Source organism: Oncorhynchus mykiss, chromosome 26 (genome assembly GCF_057628025.1).
Source record: "Oncorhynchus mykiss isolate SJ-2025 chromosome 26, ASM5762802v1, whole genome shotgun sequence".
Taxonomy (NCBI): domain Eukaryota; kingdom Metazoa; phylum Chordata; class Actinopteri; order Salmoniformes; family Salmonidae; genus Oncorhynchus; species Oncorhynchus mykiss.
Window position 1 is genome coordinate 33,039,896 of NC_143047.1, and position 16,858 is coordinate 33,056,753.

The following is a 16,858-nucleotide window of genomic DNA, read 5'->3' on the forward strand; positions in this document are numbered from 1 at the left end:
TTTGCACATCGAGAGACTGACATTTTTTCCCATTCCTCCTTGCAAAACAGCTCGAGTTCTGAGGTTGGATGGAGAGCATTTGTGAACAGCAGTTTTCAGTTCTTTCCACAGATTCTCGATTGGATTCAGGTCTGGACTTTGACTTGGCCATTCTAACACCTGGATATGTTTATTTTTGAACCATTCCATTGTAGATTTTGCTTTATGTTTTGGATCATTGTCTTGTTGGAAGACAAATCTCCGTCCCAGTCTCAGGTCTTTTGCAGACTCCATCAGGTTTTCTTCCAGAATGGTCCTGTATTTGGCTCCATCCATCTTCCCATCAATTTTAACCATCTTCCCTGTCCCTGCAGAAGAAAAGCAGGCCCAAACCATGATGCTGCCACCACCATGTTTGACAGTGGGGATGGTGTGATGAGCTGTGTTGCTTTTATGCCAAACATAACGTTTTGCATTGTTGCCAAAAAGTTCAATTTTGGTTTCATCTGACCAGAGCACCTTCTTCCATATGTTTGGTGTGTCTCCCAGGTGGCTTGTGGCAAACTTTAAACGACACTTTTTATGGATATCTTTAAGAAATGGCTTTCTTCTTGCCACTCTTCCATAAAGGCCAGATTTGTGCAATATACGACTGATTGTTGTCCTATGGACAGAGTCTCCCACCTCAGCTGTAGATCTCTGCAGTTCAGCCAGAGTGAACATGGGCCTCTTGGCTGCATCTCTGATCAGTCTTCTCCTTGTATGAGCTGAAAGTTTAGAGGGACGGCCAGGTCTTGGTAGATTTGCAGTGGTCTGGTACTCCTTCCATTTCAATATTATCGCTTGCACAGTGCTCCTTGGGATGTTTAAAGCTTGGGATATCTTTTTGTATCCAAATCCGGCTTTAAACTTCTTCACAACAGTATCTCGGACCTGCCTGGTGTGTTCCTTGTTCTTCATGATGCTCTCTGCGCTTTTAACGGACCTCTGAGACTATCACAGTGCAGGTGCATTTATACGGAGACTTGATTACACACAGGTGGATTGTATTTATCATCATTAGTCATTTAAGTCAACATTGGATCATTCAGAGATCCTCACTGAGCTTCTGGAGAGAGTTTGCTGCACTGAAAGTAAAGGGGCTGAATAATTTTGCACGCCCAATTTTTCAGTTTTTGATTTGTTAAAAAAGTTTGAAATATCCAATAAATGTCGTTCCACTTCATGATTGTGTCCCACTTGTTGTTGATTCTTCTAAAAAAAAATAGTTTCATATCTTTATGTTTGAAGCCTGAAATGTGGCAAAAGGTCGCAAAGTTCAAGGGGGCCGAATACTTTCGCAAGGCACTATATATATATATATTGGTATAAAATACAATGTCTTTCTCTCTTCAATAGGTTTTTTGAATTGTTTGACAAATACGGGGGTTACAAGACAGGGAAATTGAAGCTGAAGAAGCCAAAACAACTGCAGGTAACTAAATAGAATGAGCGACCAACAAAGCCACACGAGAAGAGGGCATTATAGTTTCAACGTTTCAGTACAAAGGCCTTTCTGGTCTTGAGAGGCTTTTGTACTGGAAGGTTGATATTATACAAACTATATCCTCTTTCCTTGTTTCTTCTATTGTATGTAGCCCTTTAGGGGATATACTTCACTGTTTATCTTTATTTTACTCACTTTAGCCAAGTAATAAATCAATTCCTGTCACATGTTTGTGTGAATCTCATTTTACATGGCTGACTTTACGTAACTTTTTAACTGTACTTGTCCATGTGTTTGTGTTAACCACGAGACTGTGGAAATAATTTCCTCCTTGGAGGAGGACAATACGCATGGAAAGTGGATTAGTGTACGTCACATTTTGGTCAAATGTAAACACAACTGTGGCCACTTCGTCATTTTTGGAAACGTGTTACGGTAGCTAGCGCATGAGTGTAACGTGTTACGGTAGCTAGCGCATGAGTGTAGGAGGGATTGTTAACTAACTGTAAATAATACATCTGGCTAGCTTACTTACAGATGCGGTCAAATATATTGGCACTCTTGCATGATTCACTTTCTTCTAAAATCTGTTAATTGTTGTTTTGTTTACATGTGTGTGTTTGATTAACAACTGCATAGGATCAAGAAGAAGAAAACAATTGTAAATTGCGATTTTTGTCTTCATTTGACTACATCTGTACTTAGTAAGATATAACTAACTTGGCTAAATGTGGGTTGAAAGAATTCACTCACTTAGTTAGCCATCGCACCGCTCTTTGATCGCAAATGTATCAATTCCTGTGTTTAGATGGTCGAAGCTGTATGTAGGAATCCCATTTTGTTTGTGTAAACCACAAGACTGTTCAAATAATTTCCTCAAAGTAATACATTCTATTCCATCTCTCTGATGGCTTTGTCATTTTGTCCATTTCCTTTGTGTGGTTAGGAGGTACTGGACATAGCTCGGCAACTGTTGCTAGAACTGGGTGATGGAAGAGAAGACTGCGAGATCGAAGAGAAGAAATCCAAGCTGGAGCAGCTGAAGACCGTTCTGGAGATGTGAGTGACATGTCTAACTAGGCCAACGTGTTATTAGGCACACAATCTCACCTGGGGCTTCTTGACTTTCTGGGCCATCGTAGTTCTATCGAAATGTCATCAAAACTAGATTGCGGAAAAATATGAACTGGACAACGCACATAATGTCCAGTTTTGTCTGTGCAATCACAAAGCTGTAACGTAGTGTATGGAACCTGTAGGTTAGTCCAATCAGATGTAATTCTTAGACATTTGAAAGATTGAGGAAGAGTGAATCAGTTCTCTTTGAACTGGTAACTAGTTTATGATGATGACAAATGATCTACAAGCAGCCAGAACAAAGTTGAGGCTGTTAAAAAAAAATGTCAGTGACTAACTGGTTCTGCATTCAACAACACTATCATTGCGTAGTCCCTGATTTCCAGGCATGTTTTGGCTAGCTAGACAATGGCAAGTTGGCTGAAGCAGACAGACTGACACCCAGGCTATTCAATGCATGATTGACTGAACATGGATGACAGTCATAACACATGGTTCTCCCTTTTTTTCTATTCCTGTCTTTTCCAGGTATGGCCACTTTTCTGGGATCAACAGAAAAGTGCAGATCACCTACCTGCCCCACGGGCAGCCCAAAACATCCAGCGAGGAGGAAGGTAGGAAGCAGAAAACGGGGAAACGGAGGAAGCATTACACCTCTACTGCTTAGATCATAAGGGGGCAGCTTTCCCCCAGCACCATGTACTATATGTCTGAGTTGCATTTGTGGAAAAAGTGTTCCATCGTAAAACGTCCCTTACGCGCCAAGCCTCCAGCAAGCATCAGTGTCTTATGGTAGCCAGATATCACTTGACATTCCAGCATAAACACTGGTCTCTAGTAAGAGCTGGGTATCAGTTTCTCCTCACATGAACACATCAAATTGCGACTCTGCTCCAGTTCATAGTCATTGTTTCTCTATCTAGCGCTAGACGTTTGAGCCCTGCATGACAAAAACACTGTCGGTATTGCCAATTAGTGAGTTTTATCACAGAGTGGTAGGTAGGTTATCTGTAGTTACTTTTGCGTAATCTTCATTTTTTTCATTTTGTAACAAATGCTTTGTGTGCTAATTGTAACAAAAGTGTTGTCAATTTTAAACTGTGCTATCAGTGATAGGAACTGTATTAAATGCCTGAGTACAATACGTACTGGTCTCCAACCAAACTCAACTTCACACACAGTTAAAGCCAGCCTGGGCATTCAATTGAGGTTTTACGATACGTAGGATTGAATTGATTGCTAGTTAAGCTGATGTGTTGTTCCACAGACACACGTAAGGAGTGCCCTTCTCTGCTGCTGGTGTTGAAGTGGGGAGGGGAGCTGACCCCAGCAGGCAGGGTACAGGCTGAAGAGCTGGGCAGGGCCTTCCGCTGCATGTACCCCGGAGGACAAGGTGAGAGACACACACACACCAAAACACTGTTGCCAACTATGTTCTCTGAAAAAAAACATTTGATCATTGTCTGTCGTTCTAGGAGACTATGCTGGGTTCCCTGGCTGCGGGTTGCTACGGTTACACAGCACGTACCGACACGACCTCAAGATCTATGCGTCTGACGAGGGCCGAGTGCAGATGACTGCCGCAGCTTTCGCCAAGGTAACCACTTAAGCGTCACAGAGGTTAGAGGTCAAAGCTCTTTGTGTGTAAATGTGTTTACCTGAGTGTTTGCCTGGCAGGGTCTGCTGGCGTTAGAGGGAGAGTTGACGCCCATCCTTGTGCAGATGGTGAAGAGTGCCAACATGAACGGCCTGCTGGACAACGACAGTGACTCGCTTAGCGGCTGCCAGCACCGCGTCAAGGCCCGTCTCCACGAGATCATGCAGAAAGACCAGGAGTTCACAGAGGAGGACTACGATAGGGTAATTGATTTTATTGAATTCCTGCTCAGCCAATCACCAAGTGGAACTGACCTGGGTAGTGTTCATGGCACACCGTAGCAAAACTGCTTTTGTGCCTCAGGTATCAAACTCAGGTCGTCTGTGTGCCCTAGCCTAGGCATTAGCTTGGGGAGCTAACATGAGTGTTATCAGGCCTAGGCATTAACTTGGGGTGCTGACATGAGTCTTATCAGGAAAGCATGGGTAGATCACCATACTTACCTCCATTACAGACACAAGCTGTGAAAAAGAAAAAGGCATTGTTACAAAGTCTAAAGTAAATCTAGCCTCCGGAAGGGCTTATTCCTAATGAGGTTTGGAAACGGAACAAACTCCCTTTTCCACAAATCCTTTCTGAAGCTTTTTAATGCGTCTTACTGAATGGGAAGGGACAGAAGCTAGGCTAAATCAAGCTAGAGCTAGGCTAAATCAAGCTGGAGCTAGGCAAAATCAAGCTGGAGCTAGGCTAAATCATACATGAGTGAGATGATGTATAGAAACTAGTAATTGCTACAGGAGGGTGGAAATTGTTCTACAATGTTATTGCTCTGCTCTTTGGTCATTCTGGGCTTTGTAATTGGTTGTAATGAAAGCAAAGCAGATTTAGATGTTTTAAGCTGTTCATTATTGCATAATGTTCTTTAGCGAGTTGTGTGTGTGTGTGTCCATCCATCCAGCTGGCCCCTACAGGTGCATCCTCTGTGGTTAACTCTATGAGAATTGTGGAGAACCCTGTGATGACATGTGACCAGGTCTACACACTCATCCAGAGTCTCACCTCCCAGATACGCAAGAGACTAGAGGACCCCAAATCTGCAGGTACACCCTTATGTTAACATAGTATAGCACTGTGATGGTGTTATTTCAGCTCGGTACAATGTTGAACGCTAACCATACATTGGCAATCAATACAGCACAAGGCGAGGTGGATCTGCTGCTACTCTCTGTTATCATCTATGCATAGTCACTTTAATAACTCTACCTACATGTACATATTTCCTCGAGTAACCGGTGCCCCCGCACCTTGACTCTTTACCAGTACCCCCTGTATATAGTTTCACTATTGTTATTTTACTGCTGCTCTTTAATTACTTTTATTTCTTATTCGTTTTTTTTATTTTTTAACCGCGTTGTTGGTTTGGGTCTTGTAAGTAAGCATTTCACTGTAAGGTCTACCTACACCTGTTGTATTCAATGCATGTGACTAATACAATTTGATTTGATCTGTACCAATCCCAGACTACTGTGTTTCTCCTACCTGCCCTCTACTTCCTCTTCTCCTCCATCTCCTTTTCTTCCTCTCCTCCTGACCGTCAGACCTGCAGCTGTACCACAGTGAGACTCTGGAGCTGATGCTCCAACGCTGGTCCAAGCTGGAGCGGGACTTCCGGATGAAGAGCGGCCGCTACGACATCAGCAAGATCCCGGATATCTATGACTGCGTGAAGTACGACGTGCAGCACAACGCCACGCTGGGCCTGGAGGACACACTGGAGCTGTTCAGGCTGTCCCGAGCCCTCGCCGACATCATCATACCACAGGTGAGGGAGGGAGGAAAGGAGGGGTGGAGTGGATGGATGGATGGAATGGTGAGTGGAGAGAGGGGTGGGTGGATAGATGGAGTGGAGAGAGGTGGGTGGGAGGGTGCGTGCATGGATGTTTGGAAAGATGGATGGATGGATGGATACTCTGCAGCTGTTCAGATTGTCACACCCCCTCACTGATATTATCATACCACAAATGAGAGAGGGAGAGTTGGGTGGGTCAGTTCTAAGCGGTAGATGGATACTCTGCAGCTGTTCAGATTGGCACACGCCCTCACTGATATTATCATACCACAAATGAGAGAGGGAGAGTTGGGTGGGTCAGTTCTAAGCGGTAGGTGGATACTCTGCAGCTGTTCAGATTGTCACACGCCCTCACTGATATTATCATACCACAGATGAGAGAGGGAGAGTTGGGTGGGTCAGTTCTAAGCGGTAGATGGATACTCTGGAGCTGTTCAGATTGTCACACGCCCTCACTGATATTATCATACCACAGATGAGAGAGGGAGAGTTGGGTGGGTCAGTTGTAAGCGGTAGGTGGATACTCTGGAGCTGTTCAGATTGTCACACGCCCTCACTGATATTATCATACCACAGATGAGAGAGGGAGAGTTGGGTGGGTCAGTTGTAAGCGGTAGATGGATACTCTGGAGCTGTTCAGATTGTCACACGCCCTCGCTGATATTATCATACCACAGATGAGAGAGGGAGAGTTGGGTGGGTCAGTTGTAAACGGTAGATGGATACTCTGCAGCTGTTCAGATTGTCACACGCCCTCGCTGATATTATCATACCACAGATGAGAGAGGGAGAGTTGGGTGGGTCAGTTGTAAGCGGTAGGTGGATACTCTGGAGCTGTTCAGATTGGCACATGCCCTCGCTGATATTATCATACCACAGATGAGAGAGGGAGAGTTGGGTGGGTCAGTTGTAAGCGGTAGATGGATACTCTGGAACTCCACAGGCTGTCAGAGGCTCTGGCTGACATCCTCATACCTACTGTTGATGGATACCAGTCACTGTTTATATGCTCCCAGACTTTGTATATAGCAACGCTCTGACCACTGTGTGTCTTAGGCAGGGAGTAATTCTCACGACTTGTGTATTCTCCTCAGGAATACGGCATTAACAAAGTGGAGAAGCTGGACATAGCGTACGCCTACTGCCTACCTCTGGTCAAGAAGATCCAGCTGGACCTCCAGAGGACCCACGAGGATGAGTCAGTCAACAAACTCCATCCACTGTGAGTCTTGACTCGCAGGGCAGCAATAGTCAAGTTGCACCTAGACGCTGATTTAAGGTCAGTTGCGTTTCCTCTCTCTGAATGGTTAAGATTTGGAAAGGGTGAGCTGATCCTAGATCTGCATCTAAAGGCAACTGCAACATGAAGTTGTAGCTCAGTCAATTATGTCCCACATATGTCTTTGTTCACACGGCCCATGTTTGACGGCAACTTAAATAAAACATTGATGTTCTGTTTCTCTGGCGACTCAGGTACTCTCGAGGAGTGATGTCACCAGGTCGCCACGTGCGGACACGTCTGTACTTCACCAGCGAGAGTCACGTCCATTCTCTACTCAGCACCTTCCGCTACGGAGGCCTGCTCGACGTAAGCACACAACTACCACAGAGGAACTACGGTTACCTAGAACTACATTTCCCTGAACAACAGCAACAGAACTACATTTGATCCAATAATTGGTGTGTGTGTGACAGGAGGAGAAGGATCAGCAGTGGAAGCGGGCGATGGACTACCTTGGTGCCGTTTCTGAACTCAACTACATGACCCAGATAGTTATCATGCTGTATGAGGACAACAACAAGGTAGTGGTGTGTGTGTTTCTGTAGTAGGTGTGTGTCTGTTTCCCTTTCTTTCACTAAGCCCTCTCTGTGCTGTCCCTCAGGACCCCTCGTCAGAGGAGCGTTTCCATGTGGAGCTTCACTTCAGCCCTGGGGTCAAAGGTTGCGAGGAGGAGGAGAAAGCACCAATGGGCTTCGGCTTCCGCCCCGCTTCCGCAGAGGTAAGTGTTTAATGTCTGGTCCTAATGTTAATCTAATAGGATGTTTTCACATATGAAAGTCACTACCCTGGTTTGGTTTTGAGGAATTTCTGAGAATTCTACAAAATATGTTATGGTTTAACAAGAACTGAAAATAACCGTTTCACGGTGCAATTTGCAAGATGTACATTCTACATGACTTAGCAAGCTAGCTTGTTTACAACGGGCAGAAGTTTAACCCTACTCGGGCTGCCGTGGCACAAAGCCTGGTACTCTGGTCCTGGATCTTGAACCCACCACTCTGGCAGGTCTAGGATTCATTCAACCAAGGTTTGTTTGAGTTTCACACATGCTTTATAGCGCGGATCAGGGTACCAACCAACCTAGCTTCCGGATCATACAGGGAAATGTGAAAGTGCCCATAGTGGTACATCAATGCCCTGTGAAGTGTGTGGGTATGGTATATTGTGTTTTTTAAATGTGTTGTGTGCACGCGCCCCATGTCTGTGGCACCCTTCTTCCTGGTTCAGAATGATCAGAAACAGACAGACCCTGGCAGCTTGGAGGATCTATCACGTGACGAGCCCGACCGGGCCCTACCACTCTCTGAGCCAATGGGCATCCACCGGAGATCCCCTCTGATTCGCAACCGCAAGACTGGGTCTATGGAGGTAAAATCTCTCTCTCACACACACACACACACACACAACCTTCTATTGTCAATAAAGCCAGATGTAGGAGTAGTTGTAGTGATAGTAGTGGCAGCAGCAGTGAAAGATGAGACAAGGATTGCAAGCATCTTTTGACTATAGAGATATACTATAAGACTTTTGTGTTCCGTTAGTTAGGATGCAGCCATAAGCCAGGGCTTTCCTGCTGTGTTGTTGCTCTGAGTTACCTCTCTGTCTGGCAGAGGTCACATGTGGTCCTTCAGTCTGGCAGCCAGTGATGGACATCTGTGTATGGTGTCAAATGCTCTGAATTTGCTCCTTACCATATAATGTGTGTGTCACCCCAGGTCCTGTCGGAGACATCTTCATCCAAAGCAGGCAGCTACCGTCTCTTCCCCTCCTGCTCTCGCCAGTCCCCTGAGATGAAGCAGAGTGGTCTAGGTGGGTGTCTCCTTCCTCCCTGCTCCCTAACACGCTCAGATCTAGGATTAGTTTCCCCTCCCCAATCCTAGCCTTAACCGTTAGTGGGGGGAATGCAAAATGAACCTAAGAGCAGCGTCTAAGGGCAACTTTACCCAATCCTTCCCTTACACTGTAGCTATGGCAACTGTGTTTACCTATATCACCCCAACTGTCATTAAAACCTATGGTGGTAGAGAGAGGGGTGGCATTGGTGCTCTCACTGTCTATTTCTGATAGAAATCAACCTGGAGTTAGATACTGTGCTAGAGGCCTAGGTAGGTACTAGTCCCGTGTATCTCAGTTGGTAGAGCATGGCGCTTGTGTTGTGGGTTTGATTCCCACGGGGGACCGGTATGAAAATGTATGCACTCACTACTGCTCTGGATAAGAGCGTCTGCTAAATTACTAAAATGTCAAATGTACTATGGACAATAGTACAGGCCTAGCTAGGCACATACGGACCATGCTAGAGGCCTAGCTACTGTAGGTACATACGGACCATGCTAGAGGCCTAGCTAGGTACATACGGACCATGCTAGAGGCCTAGCTACTGTAGGTACATACGGACCATGCTAGAGGCCTAGCTACTGTAGGTACATACGGACCATGCTCGAGGCCTAGCTACTGTAGGTACATACAGACCATGCTAGAGGCCTAGCTACTGTAGGTACATGCGGACCATGCTAGAGGCCTAGCTACTGTAGGTACATACGGACCATGCTAGAGGCCTAGCTACTGTAGGCACATACGGACCATGCTCGAGGCCTAGCTACTGTAGGTACATACGGACCATGCTAGAGGCCTAGCTAGGCACATACGGACCATGCTAGAGGCCTAGCTACTGTAGGTACATACGGACCATGCTAGAGGCCTAGCTACTGTAGGTACATACGGACCATGCTCGAGGCCTAGCTACTGTAGGTACATACGGACCATGCTAGAGGCCTAGCTACTGTAGGTACATACGGACCATGCTAGAGGCCTAGCTACTGTAGGTACATACGGACCATGCTCGAGGCCTAGCTACTGTAGGTACATACGGACCATGCTCGAGGCCTAGCTACTGTAGGTACATACGGACCATGCTCGAGGCCTAGCTACTGTAGGTACATACGGACCATGCTAGAGGCCTAGCTACTGTAGGTACATACGGACCATGCTCGAGGCCTAGCTACTGTAGGTACATACGGACCATGCTCGAGGCCTAGCTACTGTAGGTACATACGGACCATGCTAGAGGCCTAGCTACTGTAGGTACATACGGACCATGCTAGAGGCCTAGCTACTGTAGGTACATACGGACCATGCTCGAGGCCTAGCTAGGTACATACGGACCATGCTAGAGGCCTAGCTACTGTAGGTACATACGGACCATGCTAGAGGCCTAGCTACTGTAGGTACATACGGACCATGCAAGAGGCGTAGCTACTGTAGGTACATACGGACCATGCTAGAGGCCTAGCTACTGTAGGTACATACGGACCATGCTCGAGGCCTAGCTACTGTAGGTACATACGGACCATGCTAGAGGCCTAGCTACTGTAGGTACATACGGACCATGCTCGAGGCCTAGCTACTGTAGGTACATACGGACCATGCTAGAGGCCTAGCTACTGTAGGTACATACGGACCATGCTAGAGGCCTAGCTACTGTAGGTACATACGGACCATGCTAGAGGCCTAGCTAGGCACATACGGACCATGCTAGAGGCCTAGCTACTGTAGGTACATACGGACCATGCTAGAGGCCTAGCTACTGTAGGTACATACGGACCATGCTAGAGGCCTAGCTACTGTAGGTACATACGGACCATGCTAGAGGCCTAGCTACTGTAGGTACATGCGGACCATGCTAGAGGCCTAGCTACTGTAGGTACATACAGACCATGCTAGAGGCCTAGCTACTGTAGGTACATACGGACCATGCTAGAGGCCTAGCTACTGTAGATACATACGGACCATGCTCGAGGCCTAGCTACTGTAGGTACATACGGACCATGCTAGAGGCCTAGCTACTGTAGGTACATACGGACCATGCTAGAGGCCTAGCTAGGCACATACGGACCATGCTAGAGGCCTAGCTACTGTAGGTACATACGGACCATGCTAGAGGCCTAGCTACTGTAGGTACATACGGACCATGCTAGAGGCCTAGCTAGGCACATACGGACCATGCTAGAGGCCTAGCTACTGTAGGTACATACGGACCATGCTCGAGGCCTATTCAAGTGGTAGCCAGGTTTTTGGTTTTAAGATTGTAGGGATGTGTAGTTATCTTGTCACTGATTTTCTTTTCTTTTTTTATCAGAGTTTTGGTAAAAATGTATGTTTTTATGATTAACCATCCTAATGACAATTCTTTTGAGTTTCCAAGTGCATCTACTCAAATTTAAGATTTTCTAACAATTGAGAAACTTACTTTGAACTTACTGGTTTGAATGCTAATATTAGCTTCATAACATTGAATCAGCTGGGCCACGGTCATGAACACCATATTAGGAAGGAATAGGGTTCCATTTGCAATGCTCAATGGTGTTTTCCTGCTTTTTAAATGGAGGTCAATGGAGAAAGATTTTTAAAACTGATTGAATGGCTATTTTTACCAGGTAGGCACCAGCAACTTAAGTAAATAAATGACACATAACCAAGAATCACTTGCCTCCAACCAATTTAATTAGAATTGTGTAATTTAGTCCAGGCCATAATTATTTATTTATTTTACAAAAGAAGACAATTAGATTTTTCACTTCAAAGTAAAATTATGTGCAGTTGTAAACCAAACAAAAACACGTGTGCACAAAAAATGTCAACTTATTTTAGAAGAAATAGTGAAGCGTGCAAAGCTGCCAATATATTTGACCGCATCTGTGTAACTAGGAAGTGACATGTACCAACTTAAACCCATTTCACACCACTCATCTGAGCCAAGCTGAGCCATGCTGGCCTGGTTTACGCACCCACCATAGTTGCTGGAACTGTGCTGGAAAAGAACATCACAATCTAAATATAATGATAATATTCCATTTAGCAGATTATTTTATCCAAGGTGACTTACAGTACAGTGAGTCCATTTCTTATGCGTGTGTGTGATACCTTTAGGAATTGATCCTACGACCTTGACATTGCTAGCGTCACTCCCTTACCAGCTGAACCATATATTATCAGAGCCAGTAAGGTCTGGTCGGAGTGCTATTGTGAAAAGGGTATTAAATAAGCCTAGTGGCTCATAATAAGTCTATTTACAGTAGTTCCCTTGGCCTTGCATAGGTTAGGAGTCAGGATGTTGAATGACCTTGGTATGGGGAGTCATGTGACTACTACACCTGGGTTCAAACACTATTTGAAATCTTGCAAATACTTGTGGTGTTAGCTCTAGTCTGCCTAGAGTGAGTGCCAGATGTACGCGGTTGTATTTATACATTTTTTTAATTTAATCTTTATTTAACTAGGCAAGTCAGTTAAGAACAAATTCTTATTTACAATGACGGCCTAGGAACAGTGCCTTGTGCCTTGTTTGGGGGTAGAACGACAGATCTTTACCTTGTTAGCTCTGAGATTCAATCTATCAACCTTTGGTTACTGGCCCAATGCTCTAACCACTAGGCTACCTGCCGCCCACGGTTTCCACTTTAAAATGGTTCTGTTGGTTCCTTTGCGCCAGACAAGCTCAACAAGCCCAGATACCGTATTTGATAGGATTTCAACCCAGCTCTGCTAAGTACCTCTCTCCCCTCATGCTAACTGAGTCAGAGCATTGTTTGAATAACTGCATGTTGTGTTGTGGTGACTAAATCCCCCACCCCTCCCACAGGATCTCAGTGTGCGGGACTCTTCAGCACCACTGTCCTGGGAGGCTCCTCTAGCGCCCCCAACCTGCAGGACTACGCACGCACACACCGGAAAAAGTTCTCCTCAGGCAACCTGTCGTATAAAGACGGTATGTGGCCAAGATCCTGTTTCTAATTCCTCTAGCCTAGAGAGCGACACAGTGGATGGGTATTGTTAGACCTGGGGTGGGCAACCCTGGTCCTGCCTACCCTGTGGCTATCTAAGACCATGGTTGTCTAACCCTGCATTAGACTGCTAGCCACCAGACCTCCATACCATCCCTCACATTGCATAGTCGCACACCAAGCAGGGCAGGTTTCCCTTCATGCTTGTAATGCACCTTGGTGCTTTTCACACTACTGAGCTGAACCGTACTGAGCCAAACTAAGCTGAGCTGGCCTGGTCACATCCACCGTAGTTGCTGGAACCATGCTGTAAAGGAGAAATATGAAAATAAATGATCCAAGCCAGCACAGTTCGGGTCGGCACGATAGTGTGAAAATGGTCATTTCTAGCCAGTAGCCAAGTTGTTGTTGTCTTGCCAAGACCACGATGCAGCCTGCATTGATACACGTAGAAACAGTGTGGCACCCAGGTTAAGGAGCTTTGACATTTTTGGAATATGGAACATAAGTTTGTCAGATGACGATGGCATTTCTTCCTTAAAGACTAGCAAAGCACAAAGCCTGAAAATATCAATTGTGCCCACAAGGTAGTAGCCACAGCTGAACATATTCCCTTAGAAACCCTGACCTAAACCACATGTTATACCACTGGTGTGATCTCATATTTGTTGCCTGGTTCATATATGTTTCACATGGTCTTACAACTATTTACACGCAATAAGGCTAACGGAACACTTATCTAACTCACTACTGTAGGTATCCTGCCTCCTTCAATATCAACCTGCTGGCACATAGTGCTGCAGTATAATTAAGAAATATCTGTATAGACTTCATGTGAAATATCTGTAGTGCTTCCATATCAAGTGTCCAGTAGAAACTAGGCTAAATGTCAAAGCTGTATAAATTATCTTCAGTTGAATGGAGAAAAAAATAATCTGTAGGCCTATTTATAATGTTGACTTGTAAGACATTCTAAATGGACTTGTAAGATTTATTTATATAAATATGTATGTTTTCAAATTATTTCTCGAACGTTCCCATGGTTTCCTGATCAGAGTTGAATGTATTTATGAGACTCGGTCAGCAGATGGCTCTGGAGCTCTAGTAGAAAGTCCCAGTAGTTGATTTAGCAGAAGTCCCATTCAATGATGAGCACAGTATGCCATTGTCCATACTCTTACTTGGCCATGTTTGCTCTTACAATACGCACATATTTGCATATATGCACATATTTGCACTGATATCACGACGCACACATATGAGTGATTAGGCCATTCTGTATTTGGATCTGTTTGAGCCTAAATGACAGTTTTTTTTAAATTTTTTTATGGAGAGGACGCCCTCGTCATTAATTGCTGTCATTGACGGTCAAGAGATGCCATTTTGTGTTTACCTGTACATACCAACTTTACGTAGCGCTCAAGCTTTTGAGTTGTTCATTGTCTTTTGTGTTGTCTAAACCAGCAGACATGGGACGACAAAGCTGTCTGTAGTTGGCTGTCCACATGGTGTCACTGTGATGTTGTCATAGCTGTTTTCCTATTGGGCTGCCATCTTCTCGGTTGTCTTGTTGCGTCTCACTCAGTGTCGAGTCACACTCATCATGTCTGCTGTTCCATTAAGTCTATCATTTGCGTCCTTACTCTTGTTACTGATCATGAAAACATCTGAATCGGAGATCACTGTGATCTTTGGTGTTCTCATACATAGTCCCTTTTGAAGAACCTATATTGACATGATTAGTGCTTGTGTGTGCGTGCATGTGTTTGTGAAGCTGGCCTTCCAGAAACATGATGTTGTTGAGCAGTACTTTGCTGCTGTCAGTCTTGATGCTTTGTTACTTCGAACAATACTCCAAGCTTTTGATATAGTTTGCCCAGCACCGTGGCACACCTGGAGGGCTGATAACCTAATTCACAATGGAATGGGCAAGCTAAATCAAATGCACCATATCTCCTCCCTGTATTTGGGATGCAACACATCTGAAGGGAGTGGTTGGTGTTGGGGGCGTGTATAGGCCTACATCATAATTGTTGAGAAGTTGTCAAGATGGGAAATGGGTTTTTGTCTTCCTTTTTTGTCTTCCATCTCCTACATTTCCAGCCGTCTCATTTCGTCCTGTCACCATGAGAGATTTTCATCCAATGTGCCTGTAATTTGACCTTGAAAGTGTCCGCACTTCAAACACACATGTCAATTATAGCCCATCTAGCATGTTCCTACAAAAGATCCTGTCTGTCCCTCTTATGTCCCTTTTTAATCTTAACTCCTCTTAGAACCACAAACACTTCACATGGAGTAACTTGTGGACTTTTCTGCTATGGCCCCTAAATGCTTCCTACTGTACCGAACGCCAGAAACTCTTCTTGAAATAGTTAACACCCCTCCCACCAAGACCTCCAGTGTACACACACAAACCCTTTGCAGGTGTTCTGTGACCGATGGTAACACTAGTGACCTTTCTCTATTTCCTCAGAGTTGTTGTCTATGCCGGCAGTAAAGAGATTTTCTGTGTCGTTTGCAAAGCATCCGACTAATGGTACGTCTGCTTCTTTCCGATATATTTCCACTTCTCCACCTCCGTTTGTCTTGCATGTCTTTGGAAATCTCTCTTTATTTGTACATTTCGGTTCTACTTCACGTGGCCGTTACTACCATGTTTCCCAACCCTCTGGGGTTTTTAGTTTTTCTGCTGCCTTCCCATTCACTTTATCACTACCCCACATTCTCTTTGTTACAACATGGTCACCCTCACCTAATGATTCAAAGTTTGTCAGTGAAGTGTGTGTGTGTGTATACACACACACATCTATTATTTATGTTGACGATGTGTATTGAAACCATCTCTTGAAAACACCAACCAAAAACCCTCACCAACTCCTAACCCTTCCCCTGTTTCTTGTGACTTCAGTCCCCACTATTCTCATTTAATATTCTGCATTGGCAACCTAAGCTACAACTTATACCCTACACTTTTGAATAGGTGACTGGATAACTGAATAAACTGTCTTGACTGGGACAGAACGATTGGCGGTTACTGCTAAACGGGGAAAGGGTTCATGTGGTTTTTTAGTTTTTTGTTTTGTACCAGGTATGGTTGTCATGATATGGATGAATCTGCATATGACCAATGTGTTTTGATTTGAAATACCTAGCTCATTGTTTTCCAGGACCTTTTTCAGTACCTTGGGCTTTTGAACACTTTCCTTGAGACACCGGTTATATTCACTGGGTAGTGGGCACCACACAGAAGTCAAATGTTTTTAAACAGAAAATGAGAATTCTTATCACTCTTCTGTTTTCTGAAAATATGTTCCTCCTGGTTGGGTCTACAAGCTATGTAGTGAACGTTTAAACATGATCATTATATTGGAGGGGTTTAGACATTTTCTTTGCAACACTGTCAAGGAAGAACTGGTTTTCAAGAGAAATTTTGGAAGCTCCTTTATCCAAAGTGTGCATCATTTTTTGTGCAAGTGCCCCCAGGAAGAATCAAACCCACACTCCAGGCACCATGCTCTACCAAATAAGCCACACCTGCAACTACAACACAAAACAGACCGCTGTGTATCAACTGTATATTTCAGAGGGTCTATGTAGTGTATACTGCAGGGCTCTCCAACCCTGATGTAGGTTTTCATTCCAACCCTAATATAACACACCTGGAATTAAGGCTTTTATTTACAGTCTTGCATTCGTTGCAGTCAGGAGGAACTCCATGTCCAATGGTGAAAAATGATAATTAGATTGACACATGAAAACCGTAGATTACCTGCTCTGAGCACACTTCACACTCTGGGGTCCA

The 16,858-nt window shown here is 44.7% G+C and overlaps 1 protein-coding gene across 6 annotated transcripts in view; it reads left to right on the forward strand.

The window, feature by feature from the left end:
• Positions 1-16,858, forward strand: part of LOC110513173 (inositol hexakisphosphate and diphosphoinositol-pentakisphosphate kinase 2) — a 53,468-nt gene that overhangs the window by 25,531 nt on the left and 11,079 nt on the right. For 4 of the 6 annotated variants that reach the window (XM_090222759.1, XM_090222755.1, XM_090222756.1 and 1 more), the window contains 15 exons: positions 1,378-1,453; positions 2,412-2,524; positions 3,071-3,156; positions 3,810-3,935; positions 4,018-4,139; positions 4,220-4,402; positions 5,098-5,239; positions 5,738-5,961; positions 7,083-7,210; positions 7,462-7,576; positions 7,684-7,791; positions 7,872-7,988; positions 8,498-8,638; positions 8,986-9,079; positions 12,912-13,037. In XM_090222759.1, coding sequence (XP_090078885.1) covers positions 1,378-1,453; positions 2,412-2,524; positions 3,071-3,156; positions 3,810-3,935; positions 4,018-4,139; positions 4,220-4,402; positions 5,098-5,239; positions 5,738-5,961; positions 7,083-7,210; positions 7,462-7,576; positions 7,684-7,791; positions 7,872-7,988; positions 8,498-8,638; positions 8,986-9,079; positions 12,912-13,037 — 1,901 coding nt within the window. Of the gene's footprint in view, positions 1-1,377; positions 1,454-2,411; positions 2,525-3,070; positions 3,157-3,809; positions 3,936-4,017; positions 4,140-4,219; positions 4,403-5,097; positions 5,240-5,737; positions 5,962-7,082; positions 7,211-7,461; positions 7,577-7,683; positions 7,792-7,871; positions 7,989-8,497; positions 8,639-8,985; positions 9,080-12,911; positions 13,038-15,529; positions 15,593-16,858 lie in introns of all 6 variants that reach the window. The other 2 variants (XM_090222757.1, XM_090222760.1) reach the window with 1 other exon arrangement.